Source organism: Zalophus californianus, chromosome 14 (assembly GCF_009762305.2).
Source record: "Zalophus californianus isolate mZalCal1 chromosome 14, mZalCal1.pri.v2, whole genome shotgun sequence".
Lineage (NCBI taxonomy): Eukaryota > Metazoa > Chordata > Mammalia > Carnivora > Otariidae > Zalophus > Zalophus californianus.
In genome coordinates this window covers 41,037,960-41,056,064 of record NC_045608.1, presented here as the reverse complement: position 1 = coordinate 41,056,064, position 18,105 = coordinate 41,037,960, and the positions used below count along the sequence as shown (strand labels likewise).

General features: G+C 38.9%; 1 protein-coding gene across 4 annotated transcripts in view; it reads right to left on the bottom strand.

The window, feature by feature from the left end:
- The window catches only part of LPIN2 (lipin 2), an 85,861-nt gene that overhangs the window by 49,746 nt on the left and 18,010 nt on the right, over positions 1–18,105 (bottom strand). For 2 of the 4 annotated variants that reach the window (XM_027575334.1, XM_027575335.1), the window contains exon 1: positions 13,352–13,688. The exons of the other annotated variants lie outside the window; for them this stretch is intronic. In XM_027575334.1, coding sequence (XP_027431135.1) covers positions 13,352–13,459 — 108 coding nt within the window. In that variant the 5' untranslated portion in view covers positions 13,460–13,688. Of the gene's footprint in view, positions 1–13,351; positions 13,689–18,105 lie in introns of those variants that run through there. 4 annotated transcript variants of the gene reach the window in all.

Sequence of the window (18,105 nt, the reverse complement as noted above, 5' to 3'; positions counted from 1 at the left end):
CCCACATCCTGTCAAAAGACATTTTCTAACATTTACTCGGTGGCCAGCAGACAAGATGGAGATCACAAAGAACTAAATGAGGTTACAAGTTGGCTAGACATATGTAATGGAAAACTATACAAAACAGCGCTATCTCTGAGTGAGAACAGACAACTGACACTAAGTCTGAAAAGGAACCCCGCTTTCCTGGAGAAGCCACTCTTGGCCATTTAAATTCAAATAAATGCCTTACTTTGTACCACTCAGCTTTTTAATCCCCCATCATAACAAAATGCTAATTTGTTTAATTTTTCTTATTTTATAAATAGCTGCCTTTTAATTCTTGCTTTATAAAATAAGTAAAGGAAATAGCAGCAGCACAAGGAACAGCCCTTGCCCTTGGTGAGGGAAGGGCCTTACCCCAAGAATCCAAAGTAGATGGTGCAGTAAGGCCCATCTGATTTCCTTGAAACTAAAGTCCATGAGGAAATGCTGACAGCTGCACCTCTAAAATGCACTGCCCTGAAGTCTCAAGATCACAGCAGGTCCCCTTCTGTCCTGCGATTGTGGAAACAGGGCTCTCCTTCATTTCTAGGACCATTCAGTCCCTGTGTACAGAATCTGTAAACTAAAACCCACTGTCTCCCAGCAAAATTCCGGAGTACTGTACAAACAATTCAAATAAGAGACAGCAGAGCTCTAAAGGCAGAAGTGCAGAGACTGAAAATCAGAAGGACCTGTGACAGACCCAAGGTGATGCTAAGGGAAAGGAAGCAGCTGGTTAGGATCAAGCCACAATTTCTAGACAGAGCTAGAAATACATCTGGCACATAGATGGGATTCAGTAAATACTGCTGAATGAAGAAACCAACTTAAATATGGAAATAAAAAGGGCAGACTTGGTGGGGAACGTCCTACTAAGGCTAAACTTCAAAAAATTTTTACTTATTACACTGGTTCAAAATTTCGTGTTTATGAAAATCATCCTTAACAGTTTTTTAAAATGCAGATTTTCCTGAATTTTTTTGAAGTTTAATAACTAATTATGAAGATGACCCAGGCTAGGGAAGCATAGCTCCACGTAAAAGCAAGAGATCCTATAATAAAATTCCATGCCTGTTTCTGCTACCTCCAAAATCAGTCTATCATAAAATGAACTACAAGAAGGCTTAAAGCCTTGGCTGCTATCTTGGCTCTTTCTTTAGAGAAGATGTACAGGGGAAGTCTAGAAATCTTTTGGAGCTGGTGTCTAGCCTCAGAAGATTCTTTCCTGAGACACAGATTTAGCTGGGATGAGGTGTTCTTTGGAGGATCTGGGTTTCTAGTCAGTTTCCTGTAGATTATGAGGTGTCTTTCTAGAGAACAGCCCTATGACCTCCCTTGTTTGAAGGCACAGTCAGGGACTGTTTTAGGTCTAACCAACTTTTTTTCCTGCTAAGCGAAGAAAACTGACAAGGACCACACTGTAAGGCTACTATTTCCAAAGAGTAGTCCTCTGACCACCTGTAACAGAATCAAGTTTTGCTGCTGAAGAATGTAGATTCCCGGACCCCAGTCCAGACATAAAAAACTGGAAGTGGGATCTTAAGGACGGGTTCTCCATGACTCTGACAGGCATCCAGGTTTGGGAACTCACTCGGTCTCTACTGCATGGACTTGGTGCTCCCAGCCCTGACTCAGCTTGGGAGAACCGGGTGTCCTGTCCTTTAAGGCGCATCTATCACCTTGACGTGTAACCCAAACTAAACAGACCTCGAATTTCGTATATTCTAATAAACAGCTGACCTGATCATTTCGTGAGACCTGAGATCAAGAGTCGCGTGCTCTACCAACTGAGCCAGTCAGGTACCCCTCATTTATAAAAATTCTGATCTGGGAGGATTGCTCTCCTAGCAGTTCCTTCCCTAATTTTAACCCAATACTATTCAACATCAACCTTCAGGACAGATAGGTGAGAAGAGGTAATTTCCTGACCCGATACTCCTGCTTTGGAATTTGAACAGATCCATGACGCATCAGCTAGATCAGAGGGTAATTATAAGGCTCCCTGGATCACAATGATTTCATCTTTCAGAAACTCCTCCAAACAAAGGGGTAAATCCCTAGTAACTATATCTGGGCTTTGGGACTTAGACCTTGGCACCAGCTGACTGATAGGGTAGGGAGACCTCTGACCCAGACAAAGTATGTATAGAGAGCCAAAGCAACAAGAATCTAGCTGGGCTGAGCTACTTGAGCAATAATCCAGAAGGCCCACCAGCTCGACACTGAGATGGCACAGAGCCCCCAACTTGCCCTCTCATCACTTCTCTGACTCATGAATGGTCATAAGTTTCTTTGTTTGCTTGGCTGGCTCAGTGTCCATTTCTGATGTTTACCAACAAAGGACTTAAATACAGATAGGTGGATACTGATTCTGACCTGATAAAGCCACTTGGAACTCTCTATAAGCCCCCTCCCCACCACCAAAAAAACACCCTGAGAAAACTAGTGAAAGCCTTTCTCCCCTGAACTCAGAACTTTTTTTTTTTTTTTTAAAGCACAGTTGACACACAAGCTTAATTTCAGGTGTACAACAGTGATTTGACAATTTTTTTTTCAGTTTGGGTTTTTTTTTTTTTTTAAATGAGAAAACATGAGTTTTGGCTGTTGAGTCGATAAATTCAGATTTCTAATCTGTCACGACATATTCTCTTCAAGGAAGTTTGAAAGCACAGATTTTTGCTCACTGGGCTCACTTCTCCGTGATTTCACCATGCTCACTAGCTACAAAGTGGATGAACAATTATCTTGGGCTGAGTAAGGTTGAAAAAAGGGAAGACATTTTGCCGCCACAGCAAGATACATTTTTTTCCCAAGTGGTGGTCCCAAGTTTTACTCGAATATTTGCTTTGACTTTTCAGCAGGTACAACTGAAGGAAGGACTGTGTCCCCTATTTTATGTTCAAAAACCATCAATTCCCTACTTTCCACCCCAGTTACTGGCCTAATAATTTTCTGGACAATCCTCCAAAATCCAAACTAAGTTTTCTTCTCAATCTATCCAGCTACTACTGTTGGCTGTTAATCTAATATTTCATAAGAGGAACAAGGGGGTTTTAGTCTTCCTGGATAAAGAAGAGATGGGAATAAAGTATGCCCACACAGAGCACAATCCAAAAGATCAAAAAGAGATGGCGCGAGGAGGCATGGGCTCAAGGGTTAAGAAAGCCGCAGGCAGCAAGGGGTCTATGGCTATGTGCATCCAGGGTTACCACAGCCAAAGGCACTCACCACAGTACCCCACCTCCAAGCTCTAAAGTTCCGACAAAGAAAGATGTGTTGTATGCTTCACAGTCTCCCCAAAGCCTGGCACAGTGCCTAGCAATGAGAGGTTTTTAATGAGTATTTTCGGACCAACAAATGTATGAATCAATGAATGCAAGATCCAGTGAACAGAATCAGCAAGGAGAGGGAGAAATATACACGATGTTTTGTACTGTAACCTAAAAGAGAAATTCAAGAAGTAAATGAAGATATGTGTGTATATATACACATAGCCACACATTAAGAAAAATGCCAAGAATAGTGGGGGCCAACCCAATGTTCCAAAAACAATGCTCAGATATTCTGAAACCGATGTTTTTCCAGATGCTAATTAAGACTTCACTGAAAAAAACTTGCATAAATCTGGTGTATGTGAGTGACAATTAAAAGTGACACCCACCTTCGATCGGTAAATCTAAAAATATCCCTGTGAGAACAAATGACATCTGTGCAGATCGCTCTGAACACAGGGCAGCCCCAGAGCAACTTGTAGGAGAGACCACTGGCTGGTCTGTCAGGGGAATTCAGTATGGGGAAGTCAGCTGAAGCAGAGGTAAGGCAAAAGGTGACAATGATCATACCATGACCAAAGACTATTATAGAAAACAGGGTGAAATAGAACTTAGGTTATCATTTCCTACTAGCAAGTCTACTTACATGAAAATGCCCAACATTAGAATTCTATAAGGCACAGCCTTCAAGGTAAATAGCTGGTAGCAACAGTTTCATTTTCCTAATGTTCAGCAATATAACAAAATACTCACTTTTTAAAGCAATAGAATTGGCACAGAGAGAGGAAAACTAAATGTTCAATTTTACACATATCTTTAGATTTCACTACGCATAATGAAGTACCTGTTCCTTGCGTAGATGCTAAAGTGGCTAGCAGCACACCAGGAAAAGTGGGCCCTAACTACTTGCCTCAACCCTCATTAACACTCCTGTGACCAAAATCGTTTCAGACTATTGCAGCTCTATAAAATTTAACAGTTCTTGTATTTCTCTTCGTCACTTCTCCCTTTGTTTCCCAAATTACAGAATAATGCTTGAAACTAAGGCAGTCTCTGATAATTTAGTTCATGCTTTTTCCTGTCATAAATATGCCCTAAAATATGCCCAATCTACTTGTATATGAGGTGACAGATTATGGTACAGGAACATTTAACCTGACTGGAGACTAGAGAGAAACACAGAAGTGAAATCGTTAAGAAATGTAATGAGTTTAAGATTCTATTTATAGTTAATAATGAAAGACATTAAACTATTAGTCAACATCAGTTTAATCGTTCCACCTATCAGCATATACAAACTTCTAGCTAAATGTTCATGGCAAGTCATGAAATGCAATTTAAAAATTTCAAATAGCTATACCTTGACCTGTTCAAAATCAATTTTTTTTTTAAAGAATGAAGATTTTATTTATTTACTTGGCAGAGAGAGACACAGCGAGAGAGGGAACACAAGCAGGGGGAGTGGGAGAGGGAGAAGCAGGCTTCCCACAAGCAGGGAGCCCAATGTGGGGCTCAATCCCAGGACCCTGGGATCATGACCTGAGCCGAAGGCAGATGCTTAATGACTGAGCCACCCAAGTGCCCCTAGTGTACAGTTTTAATCATGCAATTATGTAATAACCACCATAATCAAAATATAGAACTAGATCCTTTCCCAAAATGCCCCCGCCCTTCTGTAGTCCATGCTTTCCCCCCAACCCCAGCCAACCGCTGATCTGTTTTGTCTCTATAATCCTTGTCTTTTCTAGAATGTCACATAAATGACACTATATAGTATGTAGCCTTCTGAATATGGCTTCTCTCACCTAGCATAACGCATTTGAGATTAATCAATATTGTGGCAGGTATCAGCATTTTGTCTCCTGGTGTTAAGTACATAGTATCCCACTACCCAGATGTTCCAAAGTTTGTTTATTCATCTACCAGCTGAAGACATCTGGCTTGTTTCCAGTTTTTGGCGATTACAAATAAAGCCATCAAAAACGTTTGTATACAGGCTTTTGTGTGAACATAATTTCATTTCACTGGGTAAATAACTTAGGAATGGGACTGCTTTAGATGTATTTTTGCAAGGCTGATTTTGCAGCTATTGTTTTTAAAATATCTTTGGTGTCCTGGGAGAAGTTTGCTATTAAAATAAATCCTTTAAATTATTTTACAAAGTGGTAATAACTGTTTTACAAGTTTGGCTTTTCATATGTGGTAGTTACTTAAAATAGAGATTCACTTACACGGGTGAAAATTCAAACTCTTTAATTACTCACACTGTAACTTTTTAAGCTATGCGTACCCTTGAAAAAACACATACATATAACCTAACCTACAATTCAGATGTTTTGCTCCATATTCTTCCTAGTATTGGCTATGGGAAAGTGATGCGGGGGAAAAAAGAGGGCAAAACATTTATCCCTTCCAAATGCCATTTTATATACCTCATCTCATTTAATCTTCACAATTAGGTGAGGTAAATGCCATATGCATTGTACTAGCAAGAAAACTGGGGCTCAACTTACATGGAGACAAAGCAATTTACACAGAGCCAAAGAGTTACACTGTGATTCACAGACAAAAACTCAGATATGTCTGTCTCAAATGCCCAGGCTTTTTACTGTATCTTGGGACCATAAGCTCCTAAAAACACTAATGCTAAGTTTAGTAATTTTCAAGGCTATGTGTAAGTAGGAATTTCATAAATGCTTTTAGAAGGCCATGAGGATTCTTCCACATGTTACCATACATGAAAAATGTTAAGCTTTCTATTATGAGTAGCCCTAAAGGTATGACTACATTATAGTCATAAATGTTTAATTTTTTGAGATTTTTAAAATTTATTTGACAAAGAGAGACAGAGAGAGAGGAACACAAGCAGGGGGAGTGGGAGAGGGAGAAGCAGGTTTCCCGCCGAGCAGGGAGCCCGATGCGGGGCTCGATCCCAAGACCCTGGGATCATGACCTGAGTCGAAGGCAGATGCTTAATGACTGAGCCACCCAGGCACCCCAATTGTTATAAATATGTTTTAAGGAAGATGTTCTCATCCTAAACTTTCTAGGATAAGACAACTGTGGCTAACCTATTTTGGTGGTGATCACTGATAACCATAAGCAACTCTAAGGTAAAACAGGAAATTTGACTGTTAGGCTCACTTTCACATATGAAAGGCATACAATCTCAGCAAGTTTCTAAGGAAACCATATGTTGTATTTTCAATGATGACTATCACTTTAGTCCACACATTGATTGGGAGGATACAATTTCCTTTGAAACATTCTGACTTTATTTGAAGTTCTTTCTATTTACTCACTGACCTGGATGTCAGGAATTGACATCATGACTCTTCTATAGTTGAAATAATAGCCGTGCGACTGGGAACAAATAAACATGTTCCTGTCATTTGTAGGTCTAGGGAAAGACATGTTAAACTAAATTCATCTTCTTCTCATGCCCCCCCCAAAACCTCAGTTAATATCACTGATGAATTAAGCTGACATTTAAAACTTGTCCCAACTGTGTTAAGTCCTTGGGCTGAAAGTCCCTCAACCCCCATCATATGGTACCCTGTTAAGTTCAGGTAGGAACATGCCAGATGAATTACTCCAGTAGAATGTGAAGGTCACTGCACCTACTTTAACCAACTTTACAACTACTAACTTAACAAGCATGTGTGGGCCTAAAGTTCACAGTCTAAACATCCTCGATAACCCCACGCTGAAGGGTTTATTGTCAAGTCTGATAGACCAAGTACATGCTTTAGAAAGAATGCTGTGCTTTAGAGAAAAAGAATGCAGACTGCCTTATCAAAAAGAAGATAATTCAAGGATTAAAATAAATTTGGCTTTAGTGAAATTGTGAACTTTCTGTCATTTGAGTGGGTTGTGTATATACTAAAATACACATGGCCTCCCTGTGCATTCAAACCACTAACATTGCCTCAAATGCGCTCAATTTCTCTGACAAGTTTTGTAAAAATGCTGGCCATAGACTGGACTGGCTTCCCACTCCATTACAAAAAACTGGGGACTTTCTCTCCTAGCCGGCTGAGTTCCCTTAGTTAGAAGGGGTAGGAGTGACATAAAAATTCTTTTCAGTGTAAGAAGAAATGATGACTAACTCAGGAATAGAAAACAATGATGATTCAACAACAAAGGGAGTATTCATCAACGAAGACTACTTAACAAAGCCACAAGACCTTTGGGTCCATAACGTACCTAACAGATTTATATCCCAAAGCTATCATTCTCCAAGTCTGATTAATCATAAATACCTGGGAAGCTTCTAAAAATGCAATTTCCTAGAGGGAAGGCTAAAACAAACCCTGTGGTATTAGACTAGAATCAGAAGTCTCCATGGACAGATGCACAAATGTTGGTGTGTTTATACCTGGGCTAGAATGCACGTTTAACATCCTAGCTTTCTGGCAGTTGGCCCGTTAGCTCAGTTGGTTAGAGCGTGGTGCTGATAACATCCTAGCTTTCTCTGTTAAGAGGAATACTAGAATCAAGGACACGGTAGAAGCAACAAGCACACCTAGAGCCGAGATCTTGGTTTCTAAATACCATTCTCTACTAAAAAGAACCAGAGCTCCTTGGAGAAGTAGTTAATCCCAGGGCTGGAGTCAGGGAAATACAAGTTGATGCTGGAGTTCCAGAAAGTATGAAATTGTTCAAAATCAAGAGAATAGGGATAGGTTAAAGGAACACAGGAGCTAACGTGAAAGAGCTCCCAATGGCTAGAGCTAACACAATTTGAGCAACTGAATAGTGATCGTATTTGATTATTACCTACAGGATAAAATACTCATGAGTCCACACAGACATAAGTTAATAAATAAGCAGGAAGAAGGGGCAGCTTTCTCTTTAAAGATGAATTCCAATTAATACAAAATGAGGGAGATAGAAAACCACTATTAGAATACCACAGTAATAACTGTGGCATGCAATGGATGTTACAAATAGAGGACAAAAGTTTGAGGAGAAACAGGATGTTTGTATATTCTCAAAGTCTCCCCCCAAGACATACATTCATTACAAAAGGAAAAACATTAACTTTACAGTAGAGGAACCTGCCGGATACCACCTTAATCAAGTGAATCAGGGAAACTTCACCAGTAATAAAACATATCGCCATCACGGAACTCCTGATATGACATCATGTCTGTGGTATTCTTCCCAAAAATACATGACCTCCATCTAATGAGGAGACAATATCAGACAAACTCAAACTGAAGGAAATTCTACAAAATAGCTGACCAGTACTCACTAAAGAGTGTTAAGGTCACAAAACACAAGGAAAGACTGAGGAACTGTCACTGCCAGACTACTGTGACATTACAAAGAGCAAGCTGGGATTTTGGATTTGATCCCGAAACAGAAAAACGACTTTAGTGGGGAAAAAAAAAAATACGAATAAAGTCTGTAGTGTTTTTTTTTTTTAAGATTTATTTATTTTAGAGAGAGCATGCGAGTGAGTGTGAGCAGTGGACATGAGGGGCAGAGGAAGAGAGAGAGAAATCCCCAAGCCAACTCCCTACTGAGCACAGAGCCTGACTCGGGCTCAATCCCAGGACCCTGAGATCATAACCTGAGCTGAAATTAAGAGTCGGACGCTTAACCAGCTGAGCCACCCAGGCACCCCTGTAAGTTAAACTAAAAACAATTCCTAGGCTCCACTACCCCCATCTGTTTTGTTTTTGTTTTTTGTTTTTTTGTTTTTGGTGTATATTTGAAGTTCAGTAAGGGTTCCAGGGGTTGGTCAGACTTGGGAATCACTGTCCCTGGCTGCCACTTGAATCACTGAGGAATTCTGAGGAATCCTGATGACCAGGCCACCGCCCCTAGATTCTAAGTACAAGTACTTTTTAAAGCCCCAAGAGACCCCCAAATGGCAGCTTACAGGCAAGGGCATCAATGCCCAGTCCCCTCTTGAAAACTCACTGTACGGGGAACGAACAGAATTGAAGGGTGTACTTCCTATTCCTCTCCTGCCTCACTTTCCCAAAAGGAGGACTTACTTTTCCAATTAAGTTCTGAAATATCAGTCTATAATGGTTATAACTTCATGCTTTGTTAGACTATAAAAGATGACAGATGACTTCTATAATCTTAACTACTGCCCCTTGACCTCTAACCTATGATAGCCTCTATCTGCAGTTCAAGTGGAGTTAGGTAAGTCTCAAAAGAATGCAGTAACATTCTGGAGATTACATAACTTTCCCTTCAGGTTTTCCTGGGATTCACTTTAGGCAAATTTCTGATGAAGGTCTTTTCTACATAGATACAGCTAGGATTAAGATAGTACACCAAGGGCATACAAAGTTCTAAACATGATTTTTAATCACAGAGTTAAAATGGTACTCTAACATTAAGATCAGTATACTTTTATTTCCACCCTTTGAAAAATCTCTTCCCTAAGTATCCTAAGAGCTCAGACAATGATTCTAGATTATGCAAAAGTTTCAAAGAAGGGACAAATAAGTATTTTTCTAGAACAAGCAGCAAGAGTGAAAAATAACCAATAAAAATTATTTTCCCTACTTTCAATTAGATAAGAATGTATAACACGAACAAAAATTATCTACTCTAGAATTGGTGTCTAAAATTTTTTCTTCAGTACAAATGGGTTGATTTTGAATATTTAATACCTAAGATGTGAATGTAAAATATTATATAAAAAGATATGCGTTTTTCCCGAGAGATAAGATTTTTGTTTAGATCCTTTCAGACAGTTGTGTCCAAATCCTGTAGACTGGACCAACACCTGATTCATGTGTCATCTAAAAACAGTGATGGGATTACATCTTGTTTTTCCTATGCACAAAACTACCTGACCAGCATCTGGATCAGATCTGCAATATTGGGATTATCCCAATCAACTGGGTGAAACAGCTAAGCTAACTGGGAGTATGTAATCAGAAACAAGGATGTGGGCAAACTAAAAGAGGCATTTTTTTTTTTTTTTAAAGATTTTATTTGACAGAGACACAGGGAGAGAGGGAACACAAGGAGGGGGAGTGGGAGAGGGAAGAGGCAGGCTTCCCGTGGAGCAGGGAACCCGATGTGGGACTCGATCCCAGGACCCTGGGACCATGACCTGAGCTGAAGGCAGTCACTTAACGACTGAGCCAGCCAGGCGCTCTAAGAGGCAGCATTTTTATAGACATTTGCTGAAATCTGTCCAGTTGTGCTACTCACAAACTCAAGAGCAGCAAATAACTCAGACACATTAGTAAGTGCAAAAAAAAAAAAACAAAACTGTCAGTATCTAGCAAAACCAGTGTGGCATAATTGATATTTGCTGAATGAAAAGAATTTTGTTTTCTTTAAATTAACAGGTCAGTCATGTACTCTACAGCATTAGGGAGTAGTTGTGTGTATGCATGTCTCTAAGTCATTTCTGACAACAGATGGGGGCATAAATATAAAAATGGATAATAATTTCAAAAAGCCTAAACATATTTCTGGCCACTCTATGCTACTCTCCACAAAATTCCTGAGCTCATCTGTGGCATCAGGATTAAAGAGGCAAATGAGCTGTGAAAACAGAAAGATTCTAGGAGAATTTACTCCCCCAAACTGCCTACCTAGTAACACCACATTTCTGAGACGAAATAAAATTCTACGCAACTAAATATTTAGTTTTGTGAACACTCCTGATGCTGGATTGGAGGAAAGTGTTTGGTTTTGGACCCATTCACCTAGTGCTATTCTAGGATTTCAGGCAGCAGGAAGTAATGACAAAATGTGCTAAGGGTTGGGGATTGAGGGGAGATTTCCTAACTCAGCATAAGACACTGCCCTAAGCCACATGCCCCGCCTATCGGGTGACTTGCTATCTTCTACTACCATGTTTGTTAGTAAATCTTACTATAAATGACATAAACATACAAAATTCTCTCCGAAAAAAATAAGCTTTTTGGACTCAACCACACTGGTGCCCAGGTCCTCTGAAAGAGCACAGAGGGATAAGAATGGAGAAGCACTGCCCACTTGCTTCATGGAGTTCCCTGCAGCTAGCGGTGAGGACATGAAGACACAGAGGTCAAGTTCTCACTTCGGCCCCATGAGCAGGTCCCATAGCCTCTGTGCATGGGTTCTCATCTCTAATAAGAATGTCCAGATGCTGTCTAGAGTCTCCACAGAAATACTTGATTCTAGAAGCATTTCCTAGGATTACAAGTTTGGCTAAGCACTCCTGTAGTACATGCTGCCCTGATTTAAAAATGCTATCAAGGTAGTTTAAAATAAGCAGTGGAAAATAAGGCCAGCAGATTATTTTGGAACTTCAGGATATTAAAATATGAAATAATGTGGCCTTTTCCTTACCAAATAAAGGGATTATCTTCACTTGTTTAAAAATTATGGAAACTTTTTTTTCCAATTGCTAATTTCTAGTAAAGCACAAAAGTCTTGTTTTTTAAATTATGAGATTTATACATTTATGTTCCAAACCCATAAAATCATCTCCTTTAAGATGGAGACATTCACCCAGGCAGTATATGAATACTTAAGGAGTGTCAGGGTCACTGAGGACCTGGACCCTGAAAACTAGGTTTTTCCCTGTCGCCCTTGCCACCCACACACAAGTTATAAAGTCTAACTCTTACATCATCAGTACAGCTTATTAAGCAGATATCAAATCTAGCACCCTAACACTAGCCATTCAGAAAAATCGAAGTTTCTCTTGGGGCAGGGAGGTGACTCATGGGACTTCAATGTTCTGACATTAACATAAAAGGGAACTGTTAATAAAATGCAGTCTAATCAAATACCCGTTGACCTCTCTCTAGAAAACACCAGTATAGCATAAGAACTTCCTGAGATAGGTGGTTTGTGTGTGTTAGTGCTGCTCAATAAAAGAATTTTTTATATATTCATAAAGATGCAGCTATATTCATTATTCTCCCCACTGACCTTTACAACAAATGTGGATGAATCCATATATACATACACTCTATACTATTAAAAAGGAAATCTGGGGCACCTGGGTGGCTCAGTCGTTAAGTGTCTGCCTTCGGCTCAGGTCATGATCCCAGGTTCCTGGGATCGAGTCCCACATCGGGCTCCCTGCTCCGCGGGAAGCCTGCTTCTCCCTCTCCCACTCCCCCTGCTTGTGTTCCTGCTCTCGCTATCTCTCTGTCAAATAAATAAAATCTTAAAAAAAAAAAAAAAAGGAAATCTGAAAAATAAATTGTTTCTCTCTGTATACCTGACTTCCATTCATATTCAAACAGTGTTCAGTTCCATTGGTTCCTGAGAACCCTGAACAAGTACACTTTCATCGAGTCCAAAAAGCAAAAAGCACACAAATGTGGTAACATTTTTAAAGGTGACAAAAATTTATATAACTTTAAAATCAACCTGATTATGAGCCACAGATATTAGAAATTATCTGTTTTTTACACTTGTTTTCATAAAAACATACATCCTTAATTTCCTAAGAAACACCTTTACCTCATGGTATTTACTTGAGATTTTTGAAGGAAAAGGTTCCACAGGTAGAGTTAAATTATATTGTCCTTAATCTACCTGATTTTATTTCCTTAATGCTGACTTCTAGAACTTAACATTTTCATATGATTTATTTTGTATCTTGTCTAGATTAAAAAAAAAAACACCTCAATTTGCATTTTGCCCGCATGTCAAAGCTTACAATATTTTTTTTGTAATCATAGGAGAAAGACTGCACTCTTTTGTATCATATATCAGAATAAAATGCTAGTTTCAAAATATTCAGTTTTCCAAAAAATTTTGGCTAGGACAGTAAAAACCCTAAAACTTTTAAAATGTTTTTTATTCCTCAACTACTGCACTTAGAAGCAAAAATGTAAAACCAGATTGTTTAGTTTGAAACCTAGTTTTAAAAAAATTCTGTTTAAAGCAGCAACCTCATTTTTTCCTAGGCAGAAAGTTATTTGTTAAATAATAAATAGAAAAAAGTAGAAAGATGGTGTAGCATGGTGCTACATTTTCCAAAGAAAAGGCATTAGTCCTCTTCTCTTGGTACTACCCAGATAGAGCAAGCAAGCAAAGTCAACAGGACATTGGTGCATGTAACTCACCAGGATACCAGCAGGGGCCTTTCCATGGTAAATACCTTCAGTTTTACTTAGTGAGTCTTCATGAACCTTCTCCTCCTCATCTTCACTATCATCTTCTAAGTAAAACATCTTAAAACTGAACAAGCTTATCAAGCATGTCCTTTTTTCAGAGACAAAGTTACAGTCCTAAATTATCCAAACGCAAAGCCACTCTGCTGACAAACTGAGTGCAAACTTTGCCGACACAATATGGTTAAAACTGAAAGGAAATGGTTGTTAAAAAAAAAAAAAAAAAGCAATACATACACGACTTTACCAGTAAGATTTGTTCAAAACGCCTCAACCCCTTCTCTGAAGGAGATAAGGAGGGGCATGGGACAGGCTGTGCCATGTGTTTACACTGATAGGTACCAAGTCCTGCCCAATCACATGATGGTCACTGCAGCTTCCATGACACAGGACAGGGATTGAGTTAATGATTCTCCAAATCAATCACATTCTCGTTTTAGAAATAAAAACTATATAGAAAAGTAATCTTATAAAAAATTAATCATTTGAGGGAAAATAATGTACATATATTTTCTAAGTAATCAACGAGCTTCCCAAAGACAGCAGGTTATAGATGCTTTCTAGAATTCAATAACAATTTTTTGTCCTATCAGTATGACTCAATATGTTTTCACAATTCTGGATGGAAGACAGCCTGCTCAGCCCTGTAAATAATAAAAAGTTATAGTAATAAGTTATTTATTAATATTGTTATATAATATTCACATATAGTAAAATACTGAACAATTTAAGAGTATGACACTGCAGCATTGTAAAATTCAAATATTCCTGGTACTCCCTTTCTATCTTTCCTTAAGTCAACATCTACAAGTGAATTTTTCTAAAACGTGAAAACATACCTAACACACATGGACAAAATATATTGTTTTTAATTAAAAATATACTATTTTATTCAATACAGCTGTCTATGGTTGTGCTGTTCATTACAACGTGGCTATATGTGCAATGTTGCCAGAGCCAACTGAGAGGTGTTGTAAGTGTAAAACACACAAAATAAAAATGGAATGTGAAATAATCTAATTTTTTATACATAAATGTTAAAATGATAATATTTTGGATGTCCTTAGTTAAATACGATATATTCTTAAAATTTATACCCGGTTTTTTCTTTTTGCTATATGCAATTTAAAATTACATATATGACTCCATTATTATTTTTTTAGAAGATTTTGTTTATTTATTTGACAGAGACATAACAAGAGAGGGAACACAAACAGGGAGTGGGAGAGGGAGAAGCAGGCTTCCCACTGAGCAGGGAGCCCAACGCGGGGCTGGATCCCAGGACCCCGGGATCATGACCCGAACTGAAGGCAGACATTTAAAGACTGAGCCACCCAGGTGCCCCTATGACTCCCATTATATTTCTACTGGACAAAGCACCACCTTAGGGCCCTGAGACAATCTTGAGAACAAGGGGAGAAAAAGGACATTCAGCCAAAGTTCTACTAAAGAAGAAATGAAGATGACAGGATTTTTCACCATTCCATAAAAGTACTGAGTTAATTCATCAACAATATACTAGTTGATCCTCATATATTTAATGATGTTCAAATTACTGAACTTTTTCCTCTACCTCTAAACATCACAAAAAGACAGCATTTCCAAATGTTTGACCAAGTAAAGGGAGCCTGGTAATGTTTACTACAGCAATACACCACCAAGATACATATAATAAAAATATTAAACAGAATTAAAAACAAATTTCACCAACATGAGAAATGGCAAAAAATTTATCTTGCATTCAGTATGTTATACTGCTTGCTGCCCAGCCTACCAGACATTAATGTGAGCCTGGAGTACATGAAAGTGCCCTTGGGTGCTGGTAATCTAACTCTGTATACATCAGGGAACACAAATTCCTCCTTTTAAAAGAGAAGTGATTTTTTTTTTTGGTCTAAATATTACACAACGTGTAAGAATTTAAACTTTTCCCTCCATGTCCTACGGCAGTTCTGGATACCCAGCATCAGATGGTAGTAAGATAAAAACTGATATTGGGGTGCTGCTAATAGGAAAATAATAAAAGGAGAAATAAGACGTCAGGGAGAAAGGTAAGAAAGAGAACGAGAAAGATGATTAAGGAGAAAGCAGAGAAAATAAAACTTGAAAGAGATGAGAAAATATATAGATGGAATGACTGGAGAAAGGGAAAACTGTTGAGGAGGAGGGCAACTGGAGGGATAAAGATACAGGGAAAAGAGAAAAACAAAAACTTTATCCATTTTAAAAGTTAGTCAACTGAGGGGCACCTGGGTGGCTGTTGGTTGAGCATCCCACTCTTGGTTTCGGCTCAGGTCATGATCTCAGGGTGGGGAGATCGAACCCTGCCTCGGGCTCTGCGCTCAGCAGAGTCGGCTTAAGATTCTTTCCCCCTTTCTTTTCCTTCCCCAACCTCCCACCCCAAATAAATAAAATCTTTTTAAAAAAGTGAGTAAACTGAGGCCCAGCAAGAAATCAGGCAGTTAGTCCAAGGTCACCCACTTAGACCTGATTTCTGGTTCATTGTTTTCTTCCCATGATGCCAGGTTAAGACCAGAAGACAAAGTGCTAGGGAAAGGAGAATAAAGGTCAACGAGAAGGAAAAGACAAAGGGCTAACAAAAGAAGAGAGGTAAGAGCCAGAGGTTGGTGGGTATGAACTCTCTTCAGGTAAAACTTCACCTCAAACGCCTCTTACAAAACAACCAGGGCCTAGGCCAGTCACTTCAATTTCCTGCTAGTCTTGGTACTGACTGTTTCACTGTTTGGACTGATGACTCACAGAATGTTCTGACTCCAAGTGGGCATGCACCATGGACCCGGACACGATGAGCTCATCTTCCAAACATTGATTCTGCAAGAGGCACACACCTCCAGTTTCCCCCTGTGGTGACCTGTGGATCACCTGACTCCCAGTTAGTTGGTAACTGACATTCTGGTTCTGGCCCATCTCTTGAGTGGTGGCACTTTTTGGACTGAGTCAATAAAAGTTAAAACTACAACCAACAATTCTTAATCATCCATATGGTTTTTCAAAGAAAAACACTAGTGTACTGTCAAACTTTTTCTCTACAACCAAAGATAATAAATGGTTGAATATCAAGAAAGACTACTTTTTACTTTTACACAGCATCTTTAACAACCTTAAAAAAAAAAAAAAGCGTTCAGTAGAATTTGGAAGTTTTTCCTAGACTTGTATCTTTCCAGAAAAAGTCTAGCTTAAGGAAACAAAGCTAAAATGCTAATCAGGACAGACTCCACAGCTGATAATGATACTAGTAAAATACACTTTTTTTTTTTTTACTACTAATCCTGTAGGTACGAGACCAGGTATTAAAGGGCTTCTTAAGAAGACATAAAGATTAACTTAAAACGTCCTAACCTGAGATCTGCTTATCTGAGGTTGAGCTAAATTGGTTCCATAGAAGTACTTACGCCACAAGTTATATTGACTTTAACACAAAAAATGAAAATAATCTACACCCCCCAGTGGTCACACCGTGGAATACCAACTTATTTCTACTGAATTACCAAAGAGGTAAGAACATTAAAAAGTTTTGATTAGTATAAAATCATGATGAAAATATCTTTTAAAGCCTCAGTTACAATGAATTCATAATCTCTATCATGATTGTTCTACAGTAATTAACTCAAGTGCATCTCTACATTTTCAAGGGCACTCATGACAAAGAGACCCACACAACAGATTTCCTTGAGCCAGATGGCTCTTACCTACACCAATGACGTTTTTCTTCCTATATCTGGAATTACTTATAATTCACTGTTTGCTTATGAAAACAAAAAGGACTAATATGCTTTCTTCAAAACCAAGAGCAAAAAAAAATTTTTTTTTTTAAGATTTTATTTATCTGAGAGAGAGAGAGAGAGCTCTAGCAGGGGGAGCAGCAGAGGGAGAGGGAGAAGCAGGCTCCCCACTAAGCAGGGAGCCCGATGTGGGGCTCGATCCCAGGACCCTGGGATCATGAACTGAGCCAAAGGCAGACACTTAACCCACTGAGCCACCCAGGCGCCCCGAGCAAAATTCCTCTTGATAAAACTCAGGTTTTTCAAACATGTGTAGTTTAACTGCTTACTGGATAATGGCTACCTAGTTTACTCAGGTTCCAGTGTTTCATTATATCCTCACACAATCCCCAAAACTCTTAACAAGGGTAGCCAGTGACTGTTCATTTGAGCTGTGAATTAATGAAAAATCAAATGCATATAGGTCTTTTCAGGAAGAGGAGAAAAAAACAGGAAGGGTCTCCTGAGGCCCAACTTGAAGTATCTTTTTCAAAGATAATCTTGAAAACTTTTTAACCTTTAAAATTCAACATACTCTGCATTCTACTCTGCTACGTCCATTTTTTAAGTATGAAAAAAAAAAGATGACTGGACAGTTTTCTTCTACCAAGTTCAAAGGTTAATATATCACACTGACTCTAGGGCCTAGAATATCCTCAGTGTCCATATCCCACTTTAAGGAGTTTGGTACTAAACAGCCTCGGAAACCCAACCCTCTGACACTAATGTTCTAGGTCACACTTTCACCCAATATTTTGAGACCAGAGAGACAATACTGAGAGCTGTCTGGCTGCAGCTATCAAGTATATCTGCTTGATCATTAAGATGGTAAAGCGGAACAGCCCAATTAAGGATCAGAAGAATCATGGTTTGACTTTATCACCAATTCTGGACAACACTGTCAATAAAATAAAGCCAAAGCAA